Here is an 18552-nt window from a genome sequence, read left to right as displayed (position 1 = left end):
AGGGCAGCACAGCCCCAGCGCGTGCTCTCTTTGGTCCTAGCAGTGTCCCTGGGCAGGCACGGGGGCGGGGGGGCGCTGCGATGGGGACCCCCCACCTACATGCAGGGGGCAGTGTTCGACGGGTGGGGGTGACGTGCAGGACTGCTCCAGCACAGAGCAGACAAGCACGGGCACTGCCTGCACCCTGGGGCTGGGCTGCTCAGTTGTGGCAACCCCGAAAGGGGCTGGTGGCCACCCTGCATCTCCTAAATGCTTCCTTCCCCCTCCCCCCCACCCCAAGCTGCTGCTGGTTGCAGGAAACCCCTGTGCAGAATTATCATCAAGGCACCTGCCCATCCCATGGGGACAGTCAGGCAGTAGCAGGGCAGGGGGTGACCTAGGGTGAGGTCCAAGAACTCCTTGTGGTTGCTGCAGCACAGAGCAGGGGGACAGACCCCCCCTTCGTCGTCAGTGTGTTTTTTCCTCTATTAATTCCTGCTGGTGCAGGGGAGAGGCTGGAGGCAAGGGCTAGGTGGGGCCGGGTAGTCACTGCACCCACAACACTGGTTGCTGCAGGTACCTGCAGCACCTGGCATCCCATCCCCTGGCAGGGGCATCCACCACAGTGTCCCCAGAGTCAGGTGTGCACTGCACCCACCAGCACCAGCCTTGGCCACCCACAGTGCCTCAGGCCGGTGGGGATCGGGTTAAGGACCTGCTGGCCAGGGCCATTGTTTTGGACACAATGGGAAGGAAGAAGGATGCTGGGGAGGCCAAAATTCCTCCAGCTCCCACTGGACAGATGGACAGAGCTGGGAAAACAGACACGATGGAGGAAGAGTGAGGATGGTTTAACCCTTCCAGGCACTGCATGGGTATGCCCGGGGTACCCTGGTGGGACATTTAAGGCACATGGTGCAGCACCAGCCATGGAACAGGCACTGGTGTCCAGGACAAGGTGGAGGGAGGCCCGTGGGCACACGGGGGTGGGGGGGGGGGCAAAGGATCTGTCCACTTGGTCCTGCTGGTACACAGGGTGCTGGGTGGCCACAGAGCCCAGAGCAGCTCAGTGGCACGCACACACACACCCCCCTGCCAGTGCCTGAGCTGGCACCAGCTCCCCCGCTTTGTAGACTGCAAAAATAAATAAAAGGGGCTGGACAGACGGATAGATGCAGGGAGAGCCCCCAAGGGGCCAGATCCACTTTGGCAGCAAGCTGGGGCCAGTGCCCGCGGGGAGGAAGCTGGATGGGGGGCTAGCAGCCCTTGGGGCCCTGGTCAAGGCTCTCACGCAGGCACCGGAGCTGCTCCTGACCCAGCTTGATCTTCTCCTCCAGCTCCCGCTGCTCGGCAATGAGGGCCGACTTCATCTTGACGAAGTGCTGGTAGTCCTGCAGGTGCTCGGCAGGCAGGTACCGTGCCACCATGGCACCTACCACCTCTTCCCGCCGCCCCACATGCTCCTTCAGCTCCTTGGCATCCTCCAGCTGCGCCACCAGCAGCCGCTGCTTCTCCCGCAAGGCCACCTGTGGACAAGACACATACCATTGGTGGGGTCCCTTGGCCTGGTGCCCCACAAGCACCCCCCTGCCCTGTGCCCACCTTGTCCTCAGCAGGGGCATGCGGCCCCAGGCTGCCTAGGGCGCTCTCCACTCGGGCCAGGCGCCCTGAGAGGGACAGCAGGAGGTTGACCACCTTGTCCAGGTCACCCACAAAGAGGCGGTACTTGTCAAACTCCCCCGGGGTGCAGAGGGCCTGCAGGCGCGCAGCCACGTCCTCGCCCAGCGCCCCATTGGCGCTGATGTCCTCCTGCAGCCCCCGCTGCGCCTCCTGCAGCACCGCCAGCTTGCGACTCAGGCTCTCAATCAGCTGCAGCTGCCGGAGGGAAAGAAGGAGTCAGGGGTGATGGGGGACACCCGTGGTGAGACTGGGGGACTGGCACACGGGTGCAGGGCTGCCATCCACACTGGGCCCCACAGACCACAAGCATCTAGTGATGCCCCTGGTTCCCATGAGCATCTACTGACACTCCCAGGCCCCACAAGCACCCAACGCCACCACAGGTCCTCGCAGACATTTGCCAACGTCCCAGCCCCTGTGAGCACCCAGCAACAGCCCCAATACCCACAAGCATCCAGCAATGCCCATGGCTCCAACAAGCAACAACCAGTGATGCCCCTGTCCCTGCAAGTATCTGGCAATGGCAGTGGAGAACCCTGACAGCATGGTCCCCAGCAGCACCCACTTTACCTTCTTTTCCACCAGCTCATGGTCCACCTCCTCCTCCTCCTCAGAGCTCCCCTCCATCACGTCTGGCAGCTCCTTCACCCTACCAAGTGGCTCGGCTTTACCCACTCCTGAGCTGTAATACGCTGGGTAGCAGGCAGAGCTGGCAGCGCTCACAGGGGGTGGTGAGATGGGCTCGAAGCCCTGCCTGTGGGGACAGGGGCTCAGCACTGGGGACAGTGGGGTGCAGTCCATCCTCAGCACGATGCCATGCCATCCCTACCTGTCCTGCATCAGGGTCTCCACGTGCCAGTCCTGCTGGAAACGCCCCTGCCAGGCCTGCCGCTGCCCCGTCACCAGCAGCTCACCCACCACCTTGGTGGCTGTGCCAGGAGGGGCCGAGGGGGCCAGGATGCTAGCTAGAGAGTGGTCCCTGCCTGCCACATCCCACAGCAGCTCCTCCGAGTCCACACCGCGGGGCTGGGGCTGGATCCCCCGGCAGCTCACCCCCTCTGCTGCTCCAGGGCTGGGCTTAGGGGCCTCGAGGGCGGTAGGGCTGGAGCCATCATGCACGAGCCGGGAGCACTCACCCACCCTGCGAGGGCTGACCCAGTCCCGCTTCGGATTCCAGCCAAACCTTTGGGGCTGGTCCTCCATCTCCCAGGGGTGCTTTGCCTTCAGCCGCTCCTCCCCGGCCCCTGCCGCCCTGCCAACATCCCGCCCAGGAGCACCCACATCAGCTCCCCGGCCACCCATGGGCCAAGGGGACACACAGGACTGTTCCCAATCCAGGAAAAGAGGTCAGGAACACCCCCCCACCCCAAGAAAATCCCACAGCTTGACCCAAGAGGTGGATTAGGATGGTTTGACACAGGGTTCAAATGGCCACATGGCCCCAGAAGCATCCCTGTGCCCAGGCTGAGCCTGCAGCCCCACTCCCACTGCCGCACCACGGTGGCACTTGCCTGGAAATCTCAGCATCAGGCCCAGGAATCCTCTGGAGTGATCCGGGAGGCTCAGGCCGGGGCCAGGCACCTGGCAGGGCAGGGGGACAGGCAGCGAGACCCCGGGATCGGCCCCCCTGCTCCCCGGTGAGGCTCTGCGAACACTCACGTGCAGCGTCAGTGATGCTGCGAGGTGGCACTGGGGCAGTGGTGAAGGCAGAGCTGTGCCCAGAACCATCCGGCAGGCGCTGGGATGTCCGACGCTGCCGGTACTTCTCCCAGTTGGGGGGCGGTGGGCGGGGAGGTGGGGGACCCTTCTTTTTGGGAATGCCAGCAGGGTCCAGCTTGGCCTGGAGCAGGTCCCTCTGGCTGCGGCCTCGGGGGCTGGCAGGCTCCAGGTTGAGGTGGCTCTCGGAGAAGGCTCTGCCTCGCAGCGGGCGGTGCAGGGGGTCTGGAGGGCTCTCAGGGGAGCAGGTCAGGCGGTCACCATCCCACGACAGATCGTGTGTAGAAGTGGCCCGGTAGCAGGGCAGCCACTCTGGCTCAGCGCTGCTCTCGAAGCAGGGGTGGAAGGGGCCAAGTCTTGGAAAGCCCAGTTGGTAGCGGGAGAGCTCACTAGGGAGAGAAGGGGACCAATCTCCCAAGTCAGTCACCCCCACCGAAACTCATGCCCTCCGTCGGCTACCAGCCACCAGCTGCCAGGAGAAGCCCAGGCTTTCCTGTGACCCCATGCTGCGCATAGCCCCCCAGAAACGCCTCCTGACCCCTGAGCATGGGTAGGATGGACCCCTTCCCTGTGTCAGGCACCTCCTCACAGCCCTTGGCCCTGCTTGCCCAAGGTAGCACGTTGTCTCGGCTCTGCAGGGCACAGCACGACTATGGCTGGGGTGTTAAGGGAAGGACCTTGTCCATCACTGACCAAAACCACAGCGGTTCCCACACCTCACTGGCAGAGATCCTGGCATACACATCCCGTCACAGCAGCACCCAGCGTGTGCTTACCTGATGGACTGACTGGCTTTCCTGGTTATTGCTGGTGGTTCCCACTCATCCAGAGGAAATTCCTGTGTGAGAGAAGTAGAATCATAAAGCGGTTTGGGTCAGAAAAGACCTTAATATCATCCAGTTCCAACCCCTTGCCACAGGCAGGGACGCCTCACCCTAGACCACATCTTTCAAGGTACTGTCTGACCTGGCCTTGAATGCTGCCAGGGATGGAGCATTCACCACCTCTTTGGGCAACCAGCACCAGCGCCTCCCCACGCTCACAATAAAGAACTTCTTCCTTTCATCTAATCTGAACTTCCCCTGTTTCAGTTTGAACCCATCACCCCTTGTCCTATCCCTGCAGTCCCTGATGAAGAGTCCTTCTCTGGCACACGGGAGTAGAGGGAGCTTGAAAGTCAGCACCCTCCTCCCCAGCACCACCTGGCCCATCCCCACCCAGGCACAGCAGGCATACAGGGGGACAGCAGGGACCCCTTGGGCACAGCAGCCCCCATCCCAACCCAGGGTCGTGCTGCAGGGGTGCAGAGTGGTGCCAGCACTGCTCGTGGCAAAGCCCCAGGGTCTCACCGGGGCAAAGGCTCTCCGGGGGGGCCAGGCATCACTCTCCTCCCGTCCAGGGCGCGGTGCCGGGCAGCAGCAGTCGGGGCAGCGTGCCCAGGGCTGGGGGTGGCAGCGGCAGGTGTGGCCACGGGGCAGCGGCTGGGGACACGGGTCCCCACCACAGTAGCGGCAGGGCTCAGGGTGCAGCGGGACCCCGTAGGGGTAGGAGAATCCCCGCACGTACTCCAGCTCCCCCGGCCTCCCCAGCGGCTTGTAGCAGGGAGGCTGCTCCCGGCAGCATTCGGCGTAGGGGCCGGCAGAGCCAGGGCAGCCGGGCGAGGCAGCGCTGTAGGGCTGGTCCACGGAGAGGCGGCGAGGGTCGCGGCGCTCGAGCCCGGCAGGCTGGAAGGCACCGGGCTCACCCGCCGCAGATTTGACGTGACGCGGCGGCGCCGGCCTGCTGCTCTCCTCGAAGAACCGGCGGCGGTCAGCGAAGGGCAGGAGGACAGCCTCATCCCCGCCCCGTGACGGGGAGCCGGGGGCTGCAGGGCCCTGCCCGTAGCCCTCCAGCTCGCCGGCGCTTGGCGAACGCCTCAGCGGCAACTTTCGCTCGGGGGACCAGCGCCAGAGGCCCCGGCCTGTCGGCACCGGCCGCTCGGGAGACGGGAGCCCTTTGGGGACCGGGAGCGGGTCAGGGGTGGGGATGCCCCGGTCCCTCGAGCGGCCCGGGCTCCTGCCGCCCTCGCTCGGCGCGGGGCTGAGTCGCTCCGGCGGGTCGCGGGGTCCCTCCGCCGGCACGCTGCCCTCGGGGGACTCCTCCGCCTCCTCCACTGGCTCCTCACCGGGCAGGGAGGCGCCGGGACCGCGGCTTTTCTGCAACTGGGCCTTGCGCCGCTGGATCTCGTTGCGCAGGCTGGTGGCGAAGCGGTCGCTGCGGCGGCGCATCTGAGAGGAGCGGCGGGGAAGGCCCCCGGCCCGCCGGCCCCCCCCCCGGCCCTCCTCTTCCCCCGGCCCCTCCGTGCTGCGCGAAGGGCTGGCCCTTGGCCCGTCCTGCCCGCAGGCTCGCTGCAGCTCCGGGCAGCAGCGGCACGACGGGAGGCGGCAACACAACTCTGTGCAGAGCTTCGGGTCCTGGGTAGCCCCTGGCCGGTTGCCCTCGGAGTGCAGCGGGGAGAGGGTCCAGCGGTGCCCATCAGAGGCTGGCGAGGCTCGCCCGCTGCCGGTGCCCACCTGAAGGGAGTGGAGCTGGGAGGCCAGGAGCTGCTCGGGAGCACTGTGACGGTGCAGCATGTGGCCTTTGAGTGGGGACAGCAGAGGGTTGCCACCTGCTGCCACAGTATCTGGCACTCGGTGCATGCTGCCATCCAGGTACAGCCGATCACCAGGCTCCACGCTCTCCCCCACGAGCAGCTCAGTTGCACACCGGTCTGGGTGGGAGCTCAGCATGTAATACTGGTCGGCAGAGAGACAGTCCTTCGTGGGGTATGGCACCAGTGTCCTACTGCCTGCCGCCTCTGCCTCTCCATCCCGCTGACAGAGGAAGGTGTCGGAGATCCACCGGCCCTTGGCATGCAGCATGTCTGCTGACACTGCAGCCAGGTGCCGGTCGCCTCCACCAGCCGGGGCTGCTCGCAGGCTGTCCCTCCTCACGGGGGGCTGGGGGGGCACAGGTGCTTGCCAGGCCTCTGGGTGCCGGCTGCTGGGCGGCTCAGACCCCGTGGTCAGGTAGTGCCCGTCAGGGGCCTTGCAGGGGGCTTGGATGCTGGAGTCAACAGAGGTGGCCTCCTCGGGGCGGAGCGAGAGGGCGCAGTCGGATGCGATGGAGCTGGCAGAAAAGGAGCTGTAGGCCGAGTCCCTCTTGCTGTGGTACATGCCCTGGTCAACGGGTGAGGGGTCCCCTTCATAGTAGGCCTGGCCAGGCTGGTCCAGGCTGTCCATGCTCCCGATGGAGCTGCTCCGGTCGGTGCTGCAGTGCCAGGACAGCGGGTTCCACTGCAGGGACAGCTGACTGCCGCCCGGCCCCACGCTGGCGTTAGGGGTGCCTGCTGCCCCCCTCCCAGCACCCCACTAGCCCCTCTGATGGGTATGAGATCTCAAGGAGCCAACATCCCACCACCGCATACCCTCCTCCCTCAGGATGGGGGGGGCAGAGGCCAGCACAGCCTCAACTTGCCCTCCACTCCGGGCTGGGGGCAGCGCTAGGGCTGCCTTAGCTCTGGCAGGGGAAGTGGGCATGGGGACACAGCATGGATGGCTCCAGCCACTTGTGACCTGTTCGCTCTGGCAGAGATGCGGGGCATTGGGACTCAGCTCCTGGCCAGCCCCAGCAGAGCCACCGCCCCTTCCTGCCGGGAACCGAAGAGTAAACAGGCCCGGGAAAGGGCAGTGCAGTGGCAGGATGCAGGGGATGGATGCCTGACAGTGGCGTGGGGTGAGCAAGTGAGCTCACGTCCCACACCCCCCACCACCACAGCCCAAGCAGTGCCCTGTCCACCCCCTCCCTTGCGTGGGAGCCCCGTGGGTGGCTTTGGGGTCTCACCTGACATCACACCCCGAGGGCCAAGAGAGGCTGAAGGCATCCGCAGGGCAGTGCATGGCAGGAGCACCGGGGCGGCTCTCGGCGAGCTTGGCCACGTGCCAGGAGTGGGGCCGGAGGATGGGCACGCTTCTCCTGCCAAGAGCAACAGCAGGAGAGGACAAGAATGGGGAGGAAGCCGGGCCGAGGAACCGGGGCTGAAGTCACTTCCTACGGGGCTTCCTCTCCCCCCAGGCCAGCGCCCGCCCCCGCCCAAGGGGGGATGGCAGTGAGGAGGGTCCAGCCCTGCCAGCACCCAGCACTGGGCAGGGGGATCCCGCGGTTTCCGTCTGGCTGCTGGGGCTATCCTGCCTGCAGCATCCCCGCTGCCAGCACCAATGGGGCACTGAGGACGTGGCCCCAGTGCACCCCACGGGCAAAACCCTTGCAGGGTGAGGGTCCCTGACAGGACAAGACCGGCTCTGTGGGCATGCATCTGTGTTCCCACTGCGAGCCTGACCTTCCCCCTCATTCCTCTGTCCCTCAGCATCCGCAGCAAGCGCCAGCCACATCCCGTCCCCGGGGAGGGATCCTGTGCCAGGCCCCTCCCACTCCCCGTGCCAGGCAGTCATGGGGGTCTGCAGTCCCCCAATACATGCAGGCAGCGATGGCTGGTGCCACCGCCCTGATGTACAGGCAGATACCACCTCCTGTACCCTCCCAAGTGTCCGGTGCTGTTCCAGCATCTGCTGGATGCGTGCAGAGGGTGGCAGGGACGAGCTGTGGGGTCAGCACAGGGGTCCCTCCTTCCTAGAGCCCCCAGACTCACCATGGATGATGCTGAGCCTCCGGTACAGCCCCGTGGGCAGTGCCCTGCACTGCCCCAGCCCCTGGGTGCTGCTGGAGCTGGAGCCCGGTCGGGATGCAGCCAGGGAGTGGATGTGGGTTGCAGGGGGGAGCGGGGGTGGGGGGGCTACAGGGCCTTGGCCCTGCCTCTCCTTCCTTTCCCAGGCAGGCAGCAGGCAGGCGGCAGGCAGGAAGGGAGAGGAGCGGCCAAGCTCGAGGATACCGCCCAGCCAGCGGCTGGCAAGCCCACTGCATTGCCTTAGCTCTGCGGGCAGCACACGGGCCAGGGTAACCTCAACCCCACCGCGGGGTGCTGGCAGCCACGGTGGGGCTGCCCCACGCCCCAGCTCAGCGCAGGACGCCGCCGGGCTCCCACCACTCCCTCAGGCAAGCGATGCCCCCTCCCAGCTTTGCCGCCCCCCCGTCCCCCCCACCCGCAGCGCCGCCAACCTGCGGACGATCATCTTCAGGGTGCGGTAAGAGCCCTTGATGAGGATCAGAGCCTCCTGGCGAGATCCGTAGAGCGGCGTCCCGCTGATGTTCACCAGTTCGTCACCCGGCTGCAATCTGTGGGACAGCGCAGCCTTGCCCCCCTCCTCTACCTGGGCAACAGAGAGGGGCGTCAGGCAGGGCAGAACCCCCAGAACAGGCTGGGGAGCGTGCTGCTGTTGCTGCTGCTGGATGCCAGGTGAGAAAGAGGCTTCAGAGAGGGGGTGCCTGTGCCCCAGGCACTGCAGAGGGATCTGCAGCACTGGGCTTCCCCCCCTGCCCCAGTCACATGAATTTCTGAGCAAGGAAAGGGCACTGGAGAAGGGGGAGAAGAAAAATGTCTTGTACCAGCAGATTCCCCCGCAGGCACGGGCAGCACAAGGGCCCTTTGTACGATGTGGATGCCAGCCCCCCGCCGCTGCTCCCAGTCCTGTGTCAGCCCTGCCCCAGCACCCGCAATTAATTAAATGCCCAAAGGATGCCAGCACACTGCATATGCCCAAGGGAGCCAGTGACAGGGGAAGTACCAACTGTGCCCGGCTCTGGCATGCGCTTACCCCATCCTAGCACCCACAGCCAAAACGAGCCTAGTACCCTGCATCGCCACAGCTTGGAAGACACAGGGCCATGGTGCTGCCAGCACGGAGGAGCCCCAGCCCATTCCCTCTTCCCCACCAGATAGGTGCAGCCCAGGCAGCCCTGGGTTGAGCAGTGCCCTCCAGCTCAGCAGAGTACCCAGTGCTGGCACTGATTGCTGCCCATCCTGCCACTCCTGATGGCCGGGGATTGCCATGCCCAGCCCCTCACACCAGAAGGCTGGCAAGCAAGCCCAGGTTCTGGGCTGCATGGTGGCATTGGCAGAGGGTATGCAGGCGCATAGCCCAGGACCTGAGGTGCCCTGTGCCCCCCAGGGGCTTAGTGTGGATGTGGAGCCTGATCTGGACAGATGCTACAGCCACCTGCAGCGTGAGGAGAGGAGCTGGCCTGGCCACGTGCAGGCACGTGCAGACTCCTGTGCCCACCCTGCCCACAGGCTCCTCACCCTGCCCTGCCATCCCAAGAAACAGGAGAGAAACAAGCTCTGCTGACAGTGCCTGCAGCACCATCTCTGCAGCCCAAGCCTGGGAGTCAGCCAGGCCCCAATGCCTGGGGGCACCCACAGCTCCCCAGCAGGCCCCCATCACGCATGTGCCCTCAGGCACTCCTTCCCAGCCCTTACACAGGGCAGAGCTCAGGGGGCATCCCACTGTCCATGGGCAACATGGCACCAGGAGAGCCAGGCAGGGGCAGCCCGATCTTCTCCTCATCCTGGCACTGCCCCATGGCTCTGCCGGGCAAGGCTGTGCTCAGCACCCCACAGTTCTCCCATATTTTCAGGGACCTGGGCACTGCAATGCCATGCCCAGCCTGGGCAGAGCCCAACGTGCCTGCTGTGCAGGCTGCTCTCCCTCCCAGAAGTCAGCCTTGGGGCTGCCTTCCTAGCACAGGCCCCAGATGCCTGCAAGGGCTCCCAGTCCCACCATGAACTTGCTGGAGCACCCGGGTTTAACTCCTGCCATGCTGCTGCCCACCAACCGGCAGAGCAGCCGGGCAGGCCAGGCTGCACCTTCAGCCCAGTTCCTGTCCCTGCCCAGTCACATGCCCACCCCGTCCCTCCTGCCACAGCCATGGGGCTGAGTCAGCTGTGAAGGGTGTCCCCCCCAGTGCAGGACACTGCCAGGGCTGCACCCGTGTCTGGGTCACCACATGTGCCAGGGCAAACACAGTTCAGCCCTGGCATCACTCACCAGGAGCTTAATCTGACACAAACAGACCCTTGTTCTGCCTTCGCCACCAGTGAACTCAGCGCTGGCAGCCAAACTGTGCCGCCAGCTGCCCTGCCCAGCTGGGCCAGACCTGAGCACTTCCCTGACACCAAACTCCCCGTGTTCACTCTGGGCCCTAATGGTGGGCACCAGCTGGCTCACAGGAATATCTGCCTGCCCCTGAAGAGCCTTGTCTTAGAAGGAGTCACAGCCACAGCAGTGCTTGAACTGCACCTATCCTGCCCCCCCCCCCCCCCCCCCACCTGCATCCATACTCCCAGTGTGCCTGGTTGGGGAAGCCTGTGCTGGGGGGGGGGGGGGAAGGGGGTGCTCAGAGCCCCGCGGAGGGTCCGCAGCCCACACCAGCCCTGCTGTGGGAACCTGCCACAGGAAGGGATCCTGCGTGACGCGGGCTCAGAGGCCGAACTGTCTCAGTGAAGATCGGGAGCCCCTTCCCCTTTCCGCCGCGAGGCCCCGGCTCCCCGCGCCGCTGGCGGGGGCTGCCCCCTCCTCGCACGGGCCGCGGCGGCAGAGCGGGCTCCCCGGGGGATCCTCCCCTGAATGCACAGAGCGCTGAAACAAGCCCCCTTTGTCTGCAGAGCACACGCGGCACGGTGGTCCGGCCGGGGAGCGCGGGGGGCGGCACCCCCCCCCGGCCAGCAACGACCCCCCCCATGTTCTCAGCGGCGGTGGGGATCATCCCCGTCCCATCCCCTCCTCCAGCAGCCAGGGCACCCAACGGGACCCACTGCCCCGAGACCCGGCAGCCAGTCGAGGGGCGGCAGCGGCCCCCCCAGCAGGGCCCCTGCAGGGCCCCAGCTCCCGCCCACCGGCAGTGCCACCCCGGGCGCAGGGCAGGAACCGGAGCCACTTTTCCAGCTTCCCCAGCCAGACCACGCTGCTCGCGTCCCGGCACAGGGTGTGGAGAGCCCCAGGGGGCAGCCAGCCCGGCTCGGGGCAGGCAGGCAGGCAGGCAGCCCCGAAGCCGCGGCACAGCCCGGCCCGCCAGCACCCTGGCCCCGGCTGGACGGTGGCACCAGCGGCGGACAGCTAAATCACTCGGTTGCAGGGGCTCGGCGGGGTACCGGGTGTTGCCTGGCTCCTAGCGGGTTTCCAAGGAGCGCGATGTCCCAGCGAGGCCACGGGAGTCACTGACACCCTGCGTGGCAGGACGTCGCGGCCGTGGGGCCCCACCCTCGCTCTCCGCGCTCCCGACTGCAGAAGAGACCCGGACGGCCGGGCCTTGCGCCCCCGCCTCAGCGCCGCACCCCGATGCCAGCACCCCTCGTCCAGGCATGGCCCTGCCCAAGCGTTTCGCGGGTGCCCGAAAGGGACGGGCACAAGGGGGGGAACCTGCCCCGCCCCGGCTGAACCCTGCGGGGACGGGACCGGGACCGGGACGGGGGGGCCGCGGGAGCCGCCGCCAGCCCAACGGATGTGCCGGAGGAATTTCTTCCTGCCGCCGGGCCTGGGCTGTCCCTCCTCCCCCTCGACCCCCGCGGCCCCACTCCTGTTCTCTCCCACGGCTTGCGGGTGGGACGTGGGTGCGGGTGATCGCCACGGCCCGGCCCCCCGCGACGGGACACGCTACCCCCCGGCCGGGGCTCCCCGTGCCCCTAGCGCCGCCTCGCACCGAGTGTCGCCTCTCCCCTCGTCCCCCGCGCCCCTCCACGGGTCGGAGGCCGCTGGCAGGGGAATGCCGCGGAGGCTCCGCGTACCTTGGACACGATGAGGGGCTCGCCGTGCTCCAGCCCGCCGCGCAGCGTGAAGCCCCAGGGCGCGCCCCCCTGCAGCTGCACATGCACGTACTGGGGGGCGCCGGGCCGGCCCTCGGCCCGCTCCATGGCCACTACTGCCCCATCCCTGCCCGGCCCGGCACCGCACGGCAGAGGAAATAACACCCCAGCCCGCCCGGGCTGAGCGGCGCGGAGCCGAGCTGCGGGGCGGAGCCGGCCCGGCACCGGGGCTGCCCCGCTGCCGCCAATGGGGCGCGGGGGGACGGCACGGCTCGGTGAAGCACGGTACAGCACCGCTAGGTACAGCTCTATTTGGCTGGCCTCGGCTCGGCTCAACTCAGCCCAGTTCAGCCCAGCCACGGCACAGCTCAGCTTTGGCATGACTCAGATCAGCACAGCTCAGCTTCTGGCATGGCTTCAGCACACAATGGCACAGCACAGCACAGTGCTGCTCAGCTTGGCTTGGCACAGAACAGCTCTGTCCGGACACCTATACTGAGCTGCTTGGCACAGCTTGGCACAGCCTAGCCAGCAGATTTTGACTGAGTTCAGCTCAGCCAAGCATGGCACAGTTCAATGCAGCGCAACATGGCACAGCATAGCTCAGCCTGGCACAATCTGGCTCATTTTAGCACAGGATGGCAAAAGGGACAGCATGGGTTGGCTGGCCCAGCATGGCTCAGCCTGGCATGGTTAAGTGCAGCTCAGCTCAGCTGGCATATTCTGTCATGGCTCAGGTCAGCATGGCATGACACGAGCTGGCATGGTTCAGTTTGGTAGAGCATGGCACAACCAGTGCCCTGACCTGCTTTGGCTCTACTTGGCCTTCTCAAGTTTCACTCAGTGCAGTTCAGCTTGGGTTGACATGGACAAGCAGGGCTGGTACAGTTCAGGTCACCGCAGCACAGTCTGGCCCCGATTAGCTTGGCCTGGCATGGTTCAGCACAGCATGACCCAGTCTGGCGCAGCACAATATGGCGCCACCAGGGACCAGCACCATCGGAGCCAGCTCGGCACAGCTCAGTTGGGCACAGCATGGTTTGCATTGGCACAGCTCAGCCAAGCATGGTGGTGCGGTGTGGCCAAAAGTTTAGGTGTGAGGGGTGCCTGCTCGGGTGGTGGTCGGGTGATGCAGCACCTGGCAGCTCCCTGCTGGCACTGGCACCCCTGTTGGCACCCAGAGCCCTGCTGCCTGCAGCCCTGCTGCCAGCTCCTGTCTGGCCCACCAGGCTCTGGGGGCTGTGCATGACAGTGTGGCCATGCTTCACCTCTGCCTTTCCACCACCAGGCCCGGGTCCAGGAGGGGAAACTGAGGCAGGGGAAGGAGGTGGCGAGCAGCAGCTGGGGCGGTGGGAGTGAATCAGCACCAATTCCCCAGGGAGCCCAGGCGTCCCGCTCCTCCCCTTCCCGCCTGGGGCCCTGGCTCTTACTCATCTCCTTCCCAGACAGAGCAGCCGGCCCGGAAAGCTCTGTGCTGCCAGCAACGCCCGTGGCCCTGGCTGCCTGCAGGCTGGGTGGGCGCCCGGGAGGGTGGGCTTGTGGTGCCAGGCTGGCGAGCTCCTCCCAGGCTGCCTGGCTCCAGCATGGGAAGGGTTCCTCGAGTTTTTCTTGGCAGCCCTAGTCCACCAGTGCTGGCCTTGAACCCTGCCTGCACCCTGGCCAGCCCAGCTGCAGGCAGCCCAGTGCATGTGTCCTGTCCTTGTGCCACAGGGTCCCAGGGCAAGGGGCCAGGGAGATCCCCAGGCCATTTGTGGTGCTGGAGCCTGATCAGCAGGGATGTACGGCCCACCTCGCACTGTCCGGACATGTCCATCTCTGGCCTGACTCTCCTGCACTGCCCATGCCTCCCACTTAGCCTTTCCGCTCCCCTTTGCCATGCCCCTCACTCATGGCTGCTTCCTGCCCTGCCTGGATTTTCCCATCCTCAGGCTCCACTGCCCCCATGCCCTTTCCCAAATGAGTAACCGATGCTGCCCAGCCAAGCATGAGGCTCTGCAGGAGCTGCGCCCTGGCTTCTCACGTGGCCTCACACCCCATGAAGCACCTCTGCCCTCTACCCATCCCAGCACCTCACAGTCATGCCAGCCCTTGCCTGTGCCCACCTGGTACCAGAAAGGGGGGGAAGCAAAAACACGCCTTTCCCCACTCCCCCCATGTCCCTTTGCCTGCACCAGTGGTTCCCAAACAATGTGTCCACCCTGCCTGGCTCTCTCCATCCTAGCGGTAGAGCCGCAGTGTCCTAAGGAGCAGGGCACCATGCCTGGCGCTCTGCAGGGGGCACCGTGTTGCGCCCCCAGAGCCTGTCTCAGGCAAGCATCACCAGGCCACCGCAGCACCAGAGCTGGGGTGGCCATGTCTGCTGTATCGGTAATGCTTCAAATAGTCTGTACCAGAGAGAGGTGGGACAGCCAAGCCCAGCATAGCTGAGGGGTGATGCCCACAGCATGGGTACCACTGACTGCCCTGGCTACACTCATCACTGCTGGGCTCTGGGTCACTCTGACCACCTATGTGAGCCATGGGCTTGATGCCCATCTCTCAGCTGGGGAAAGTGAGGCACTGGGCAGCCTAGCTGTGCCATGGGGCCTGCCTAGGCACGGGTACCCAGGCTCTGTGCCTGCTCTTGGCACTGTCTCCCAGCTTGCAGCAACAGGCACAAAGGTGCTGAGCCCGCTGCCAGAGTCAGCATGGGTCAGGAGGGAGCCGAGGGGGCTCTCACCTTAGCAGATCATCCCACCAAACTCCAGCCCCACTCCCCTGGGAATTTGGATGCTCCTGGCCCTTTAAACCTTGACTGGGACCGTGCCTTTAAAATGGGCCCCTGGGGCAGGAGCTCTCACCCTGCAGGAGGAGGCTGGCCAGGAGCAGGTGGGCTGAGCAAGCTGGTCTACCCCACCCCCTGCCCCAGCACCTTTACAGCCCCAAGGCCAGGCACTCGTCCCTTTGGTTTTGCCCTGGTCGGGGTTTTAGTCTGGAATTTGCACCTTTTTTTTCATGCCTGTGTTGTTCTCTGTCTCCCCCTCCTCCTTCTGTTTCTGAACAAGAGAAGCAGCTGGTGGCACCCTGGGGTCCTTTTTCTGGTGCCAGCGACCAGCTCTGCCTCTCTACGCGGGAGAAGCATAACTGCAGGCTCCCCTTAATCCTGTTGCTGGCCAGCCTAACCTTGCCCTGCTCACCCACCTCCCCCTACACCTATAATGGCTTTGCTCCATCACTTCACCAGCCTCCTCCTTCTTCTTGCTGTGCCCATTTCCCGGGCTGCAAGCCGGTCCCCACTGTCCCCCAGTGCCCCGCCTGCCGTCCCTGCTCTGCCCCTCCTGCAGGCCCTGCAAGCACGGGCACCGGGCAGCCGGGGCTGGCGAGCGGGGCCAGCGGGCGGGCAACCCCTGCATTACATGCTGAGCCTGTACCGGCGCGCTGCTGACCGTGAAGGGCGGCCCCGCCACAGCCGCAGCCTGGGCACCAACACCATCCGCCTGGTCCGGACCAGTCCCCATGGAGGCCAGCCCTGGGCAGGTAAGGAGCAGCAGGCAACGGGGCAGTGTGGGAGCTTAGCAGAGTTGGTGAAGTGGGTTTGAGCCCTGGAGTGTCTCTGCCTGCCTCCTTCCCCCTCTTCACAGTGCTCCAGGCAGGGCTGGCACGTCCACTGTGGGGTGCCCCTTGGCAGGGGCCACAGCCTGTCCCTGCCCTAGGAGTGAGATGGGCAAGGGCACTGCCAGCCCCGCATGCTCCTCTCCCCTTCCCATCCTGGGCAGTGGTGTTGGTGCAGAGGGTGGGAATTGCCCGAGGCGCTCTCGGCCCTTCACCCAGCAGGGGAGCTGTGGCGCTCGGCTGCTGTTTGCTGAGGTCTCGGTGCAGCCCCGCGGCAGCAGCACCCTGCTGGGTGCAGCACCTCCTCCTGCGGGGCGGCTGTGCTGGACCAGTGCCTGCTGTGCCACACTGTACCGGGGGCGCTGACTGCTGCTTCCTCGCAGGTCGCTGGTACGTGCAGCCCCTCACCTACCGCCTGGAGGGCCAGCCTGAGGCCGAGCACCTCCTCCGAGCCACCGTAGTCTACCTGCCGAGCCTACCGCTGGCCCGCGGTCGCCTGCTCTGTGCCCTGGAGCTGTCAGACACCAGCAACGGACCCGGGGCGCTGCTCAGCCCTGTCGCCCGCCCGCGCCGCGGCTGGGCCGAAGCAGATGTCACCCCTTACCTGGTGCCAGGGAACGGCAGCGCAGGTAGCCTGGCACTGCGGCACGTCTGTGTACGTGCCGGCCGGGCCAGTGGCCACGATGCCCCGATAGTCCCCAGCCACCCCTTCCTTCTCCTTTACCTCAATGACACCCAGGCTGGACTGACATCTCTGGCAGCAGAGCCCCATCGGCACCGGCGTGACACGGGGATACTGGCCCATGACCTGCCGGGCTACTTGCAGGAGCAGGAAGGAGAGAAGAGTGACTGCTCCCTGCGCCCCTTCCCAGTCAGCTTTGCTCAGCTGGGCTGGGATCACTGGATCATCGCTCCCCATCGCTACAACCCACGTTACTGCAAGGGTGCCTGTCCCCGCCTGCTCCGCCACGACTACCACGCACCCAACCACGCTGTGGTGCAGAGCTTTGTCCATCAGCTGGTGGATGCCAATGTGCCCTGGCCCTCCTGCATCCCCTACCGCTACAGCCCCATCAGCGTTCTCATGATCGAGCGTGATGGCAGCATCCTCTACAAGGAGTATGAGAACATGATAGCAGAGTCCTGCACCTGCCGGTAATGCTGCCTGGGCATATTGTCCCAGGCTCTGCCTGGCCCTGCCACATCGGACTCCAGGGATTGTCTTGCTCTGCCTGAGGTGATTTGTCTCCCTTCCCTGCATGGCAACTCTTCTGCAGGAAGGTTTTACCATGGCAGTTTTATGTAAATTGTAGGTTTTTAAAGGCAGGCACCTGTGATGGGGTGGTTGCCCTGTGGCATCTGTCCTTCCTGCAGCCCCAAGGCTGCTGCCCGCTTTTGGGGGGCGGGAGGGCTTGGCTTGATGCTCCCGGAGGAGAGCTATGTCCCTGAACTGCAGCATGAAGCTCTTAAGACGTGGCTGGGGATCTTCTGGTGGAGCCAGGGCAGGGAGAGTGAGCAGTCCAGATGTCCCTGTGCTGGCACCAAGCTGGTGTTATCAGTATCTGATGCAGTCTTGCCTGTGGGATTCCTTCCCACCTCATGTGCACCCAATCCTGTCTAGTCCCAGCTGCAGCTGCACCTCACTGGGCTGGGAATTGGGCTTGATGGGGATGGGGACCCTTCTCCTGTCCTGTGGCTCTGCTTTGGGAGGCTGTGGAAACTAGAAGGACCTAAGCTGCCAGCTCTGTTCCCAGTGCTGGGGTCAGGCAGCTGCCTGTGCAGGCTCTGCCTGCTGCTTTCTCTGCCACCCCTATCTTGTCCTTCACCTCTTTGGCTTGCCCACTAGCAGGGCTGAAGTCTCACCCTATCCCAGGGGTTGTGCCCCCAATTGCAGTGTCCCTCTGCCTTCTTGCACTTTTGTTTCATGGGGCTTGGCCTCCCAGCCAGTGCCTGTTCCTGTAGGGGTTGGTCGCACTTCCAGCACTCCAGCCACCTGGCTTTTCTCTATTTATTGCTGTGTAAATAAATTAGCTGATGGATTTTGCTAAAGACCATCTTGACCTGTTCTTGCTCTGTCTCTGGGGTGCAGCAGGTTCTTCCCCGGCTGGGCTGGTGCAGACTGTGTTGCTGTGCAGCCACCCTTGTGCTTGTGCTGGAGAGGGTGGGTGCTGATCACTGCTGTGTGCAAGAGTTAAAGCCCAGCTGGTTCAAGCAGAAGAAGGGGCTGCCCTGGACCATAGGCCTGCTCTGGGTCAGAGAGGACTGTATCTGGCTGCAGGCAGCTGCACTGGTGCAGCTGGGGAGAAGAGATCCTCTTATACCTCTACAGAGGTGCAAGAGTACCTCTATATGGGGCAGCTCCTGGGGGACTAATGTGCTGCATCTCTCTGGGCTGATCTGACACCATGGCCAAGGCATTTGGCTGCCAGGGTTATTTTGGGAAGGTGTCTGCAGGCAAACCTGCTCATTCCAAGGCACAACACCCCATGTTTGCAAAGATGGGACAAAGTTCCCCTTCTTTGAGCAATGAGGCATGGATGGCAGCAGTAATCTTTGTCCCCAGTGCTTGATGGCACTGTCAGCTGGGTACTGTCTCTGCATTCTCGTCTTGTGGCTCTTGGCCTCTAGCCCGATCTGTTATTTCTGTCCCAAGCTCTGTGGGGACGTTTCGGCACTCCTGGGGGTGTTTGCTGTGGGGAAGGGTGCTGTTCAGCCCCCTACCCTACCTGCCAGCTTCAGAGTTTCTCCCCTATCCTGACAGACTGAGAAGCTTCAGAGCCTCATAATCCTCTCCTGCTTCTGGGCACACATCCTGCCAGGAGGCCTGGGGAGGGAAACCACTTTTGCTTTGTTGGATGCTCCCGGACCTGACC

The 18552-nt window shown here is 64.9% G+C and overlaps 2 protein-coding genes across 2 annotated transcripts; one reads left to right on the top strand and one right to left on the bottom strand.

Moving 5' to 3' along the window:
- Positions 1-1235: 1235 nt before the first annotated feature.
- Positions 1236-12196, bottom strand: SHROOM4 (shroom family member 4; the record flags this gene model as incomplete). The annotated part of the gene is made up of 10 exons (XM_080624883.1): positions 1236-1505; positions 1582-1854; positions 2230-2413; positions 2489-2911; positions 3159-3764; positions 4152-4213; positions 4725-6663; positions 7237-7368; positions 8509-8660; positions 12071-12196. The coding sequence occupies 10 exons, from the start codon at positions 12194-12196 to the stop codon at positions 1236-1238; spliced, it is 4167 nt and encodes a 1388-aa protein (XP_080481009.1).
- Positions 12197-15285: 3089 nt separating this feature from the next.
- On the top strand, positions 15286-16838 carry BMP15 (bone morphogenetic protein 15; the record flags this gene model as incomplete). Its single annotated transcript, XM_080624850.1, has 2 exons — positions 15286-15604; positions 16063-16838. The coding sequence occupies 2 exons, from the start codon at positions 15286-15288 to the stop codon at positions 16836-16838; spliced, it is 1095 nt and encodes a 364-aa protein (XP_080480976.1).
- Between the last annotated feature and the right edge of the window lie 1714 nt (positions 16839-18552).

The sequence above is a fragment of the Psittacula echo genome (assembly GCF_963264785.1).
Source record: "Psittacula echo genome assembly, chromosome: 8".
Classification (NCBI taxonomy): Eukaryota; Metazoa; Chordata; class Aves; order Psittaciformes; family Psittacidae; genus Psittacula; species Psittacula echo.
Note: the sequence above shows the minus strand (reverse complement) of the source record. Positions and strands in the feature narration are given on the sequence as shown.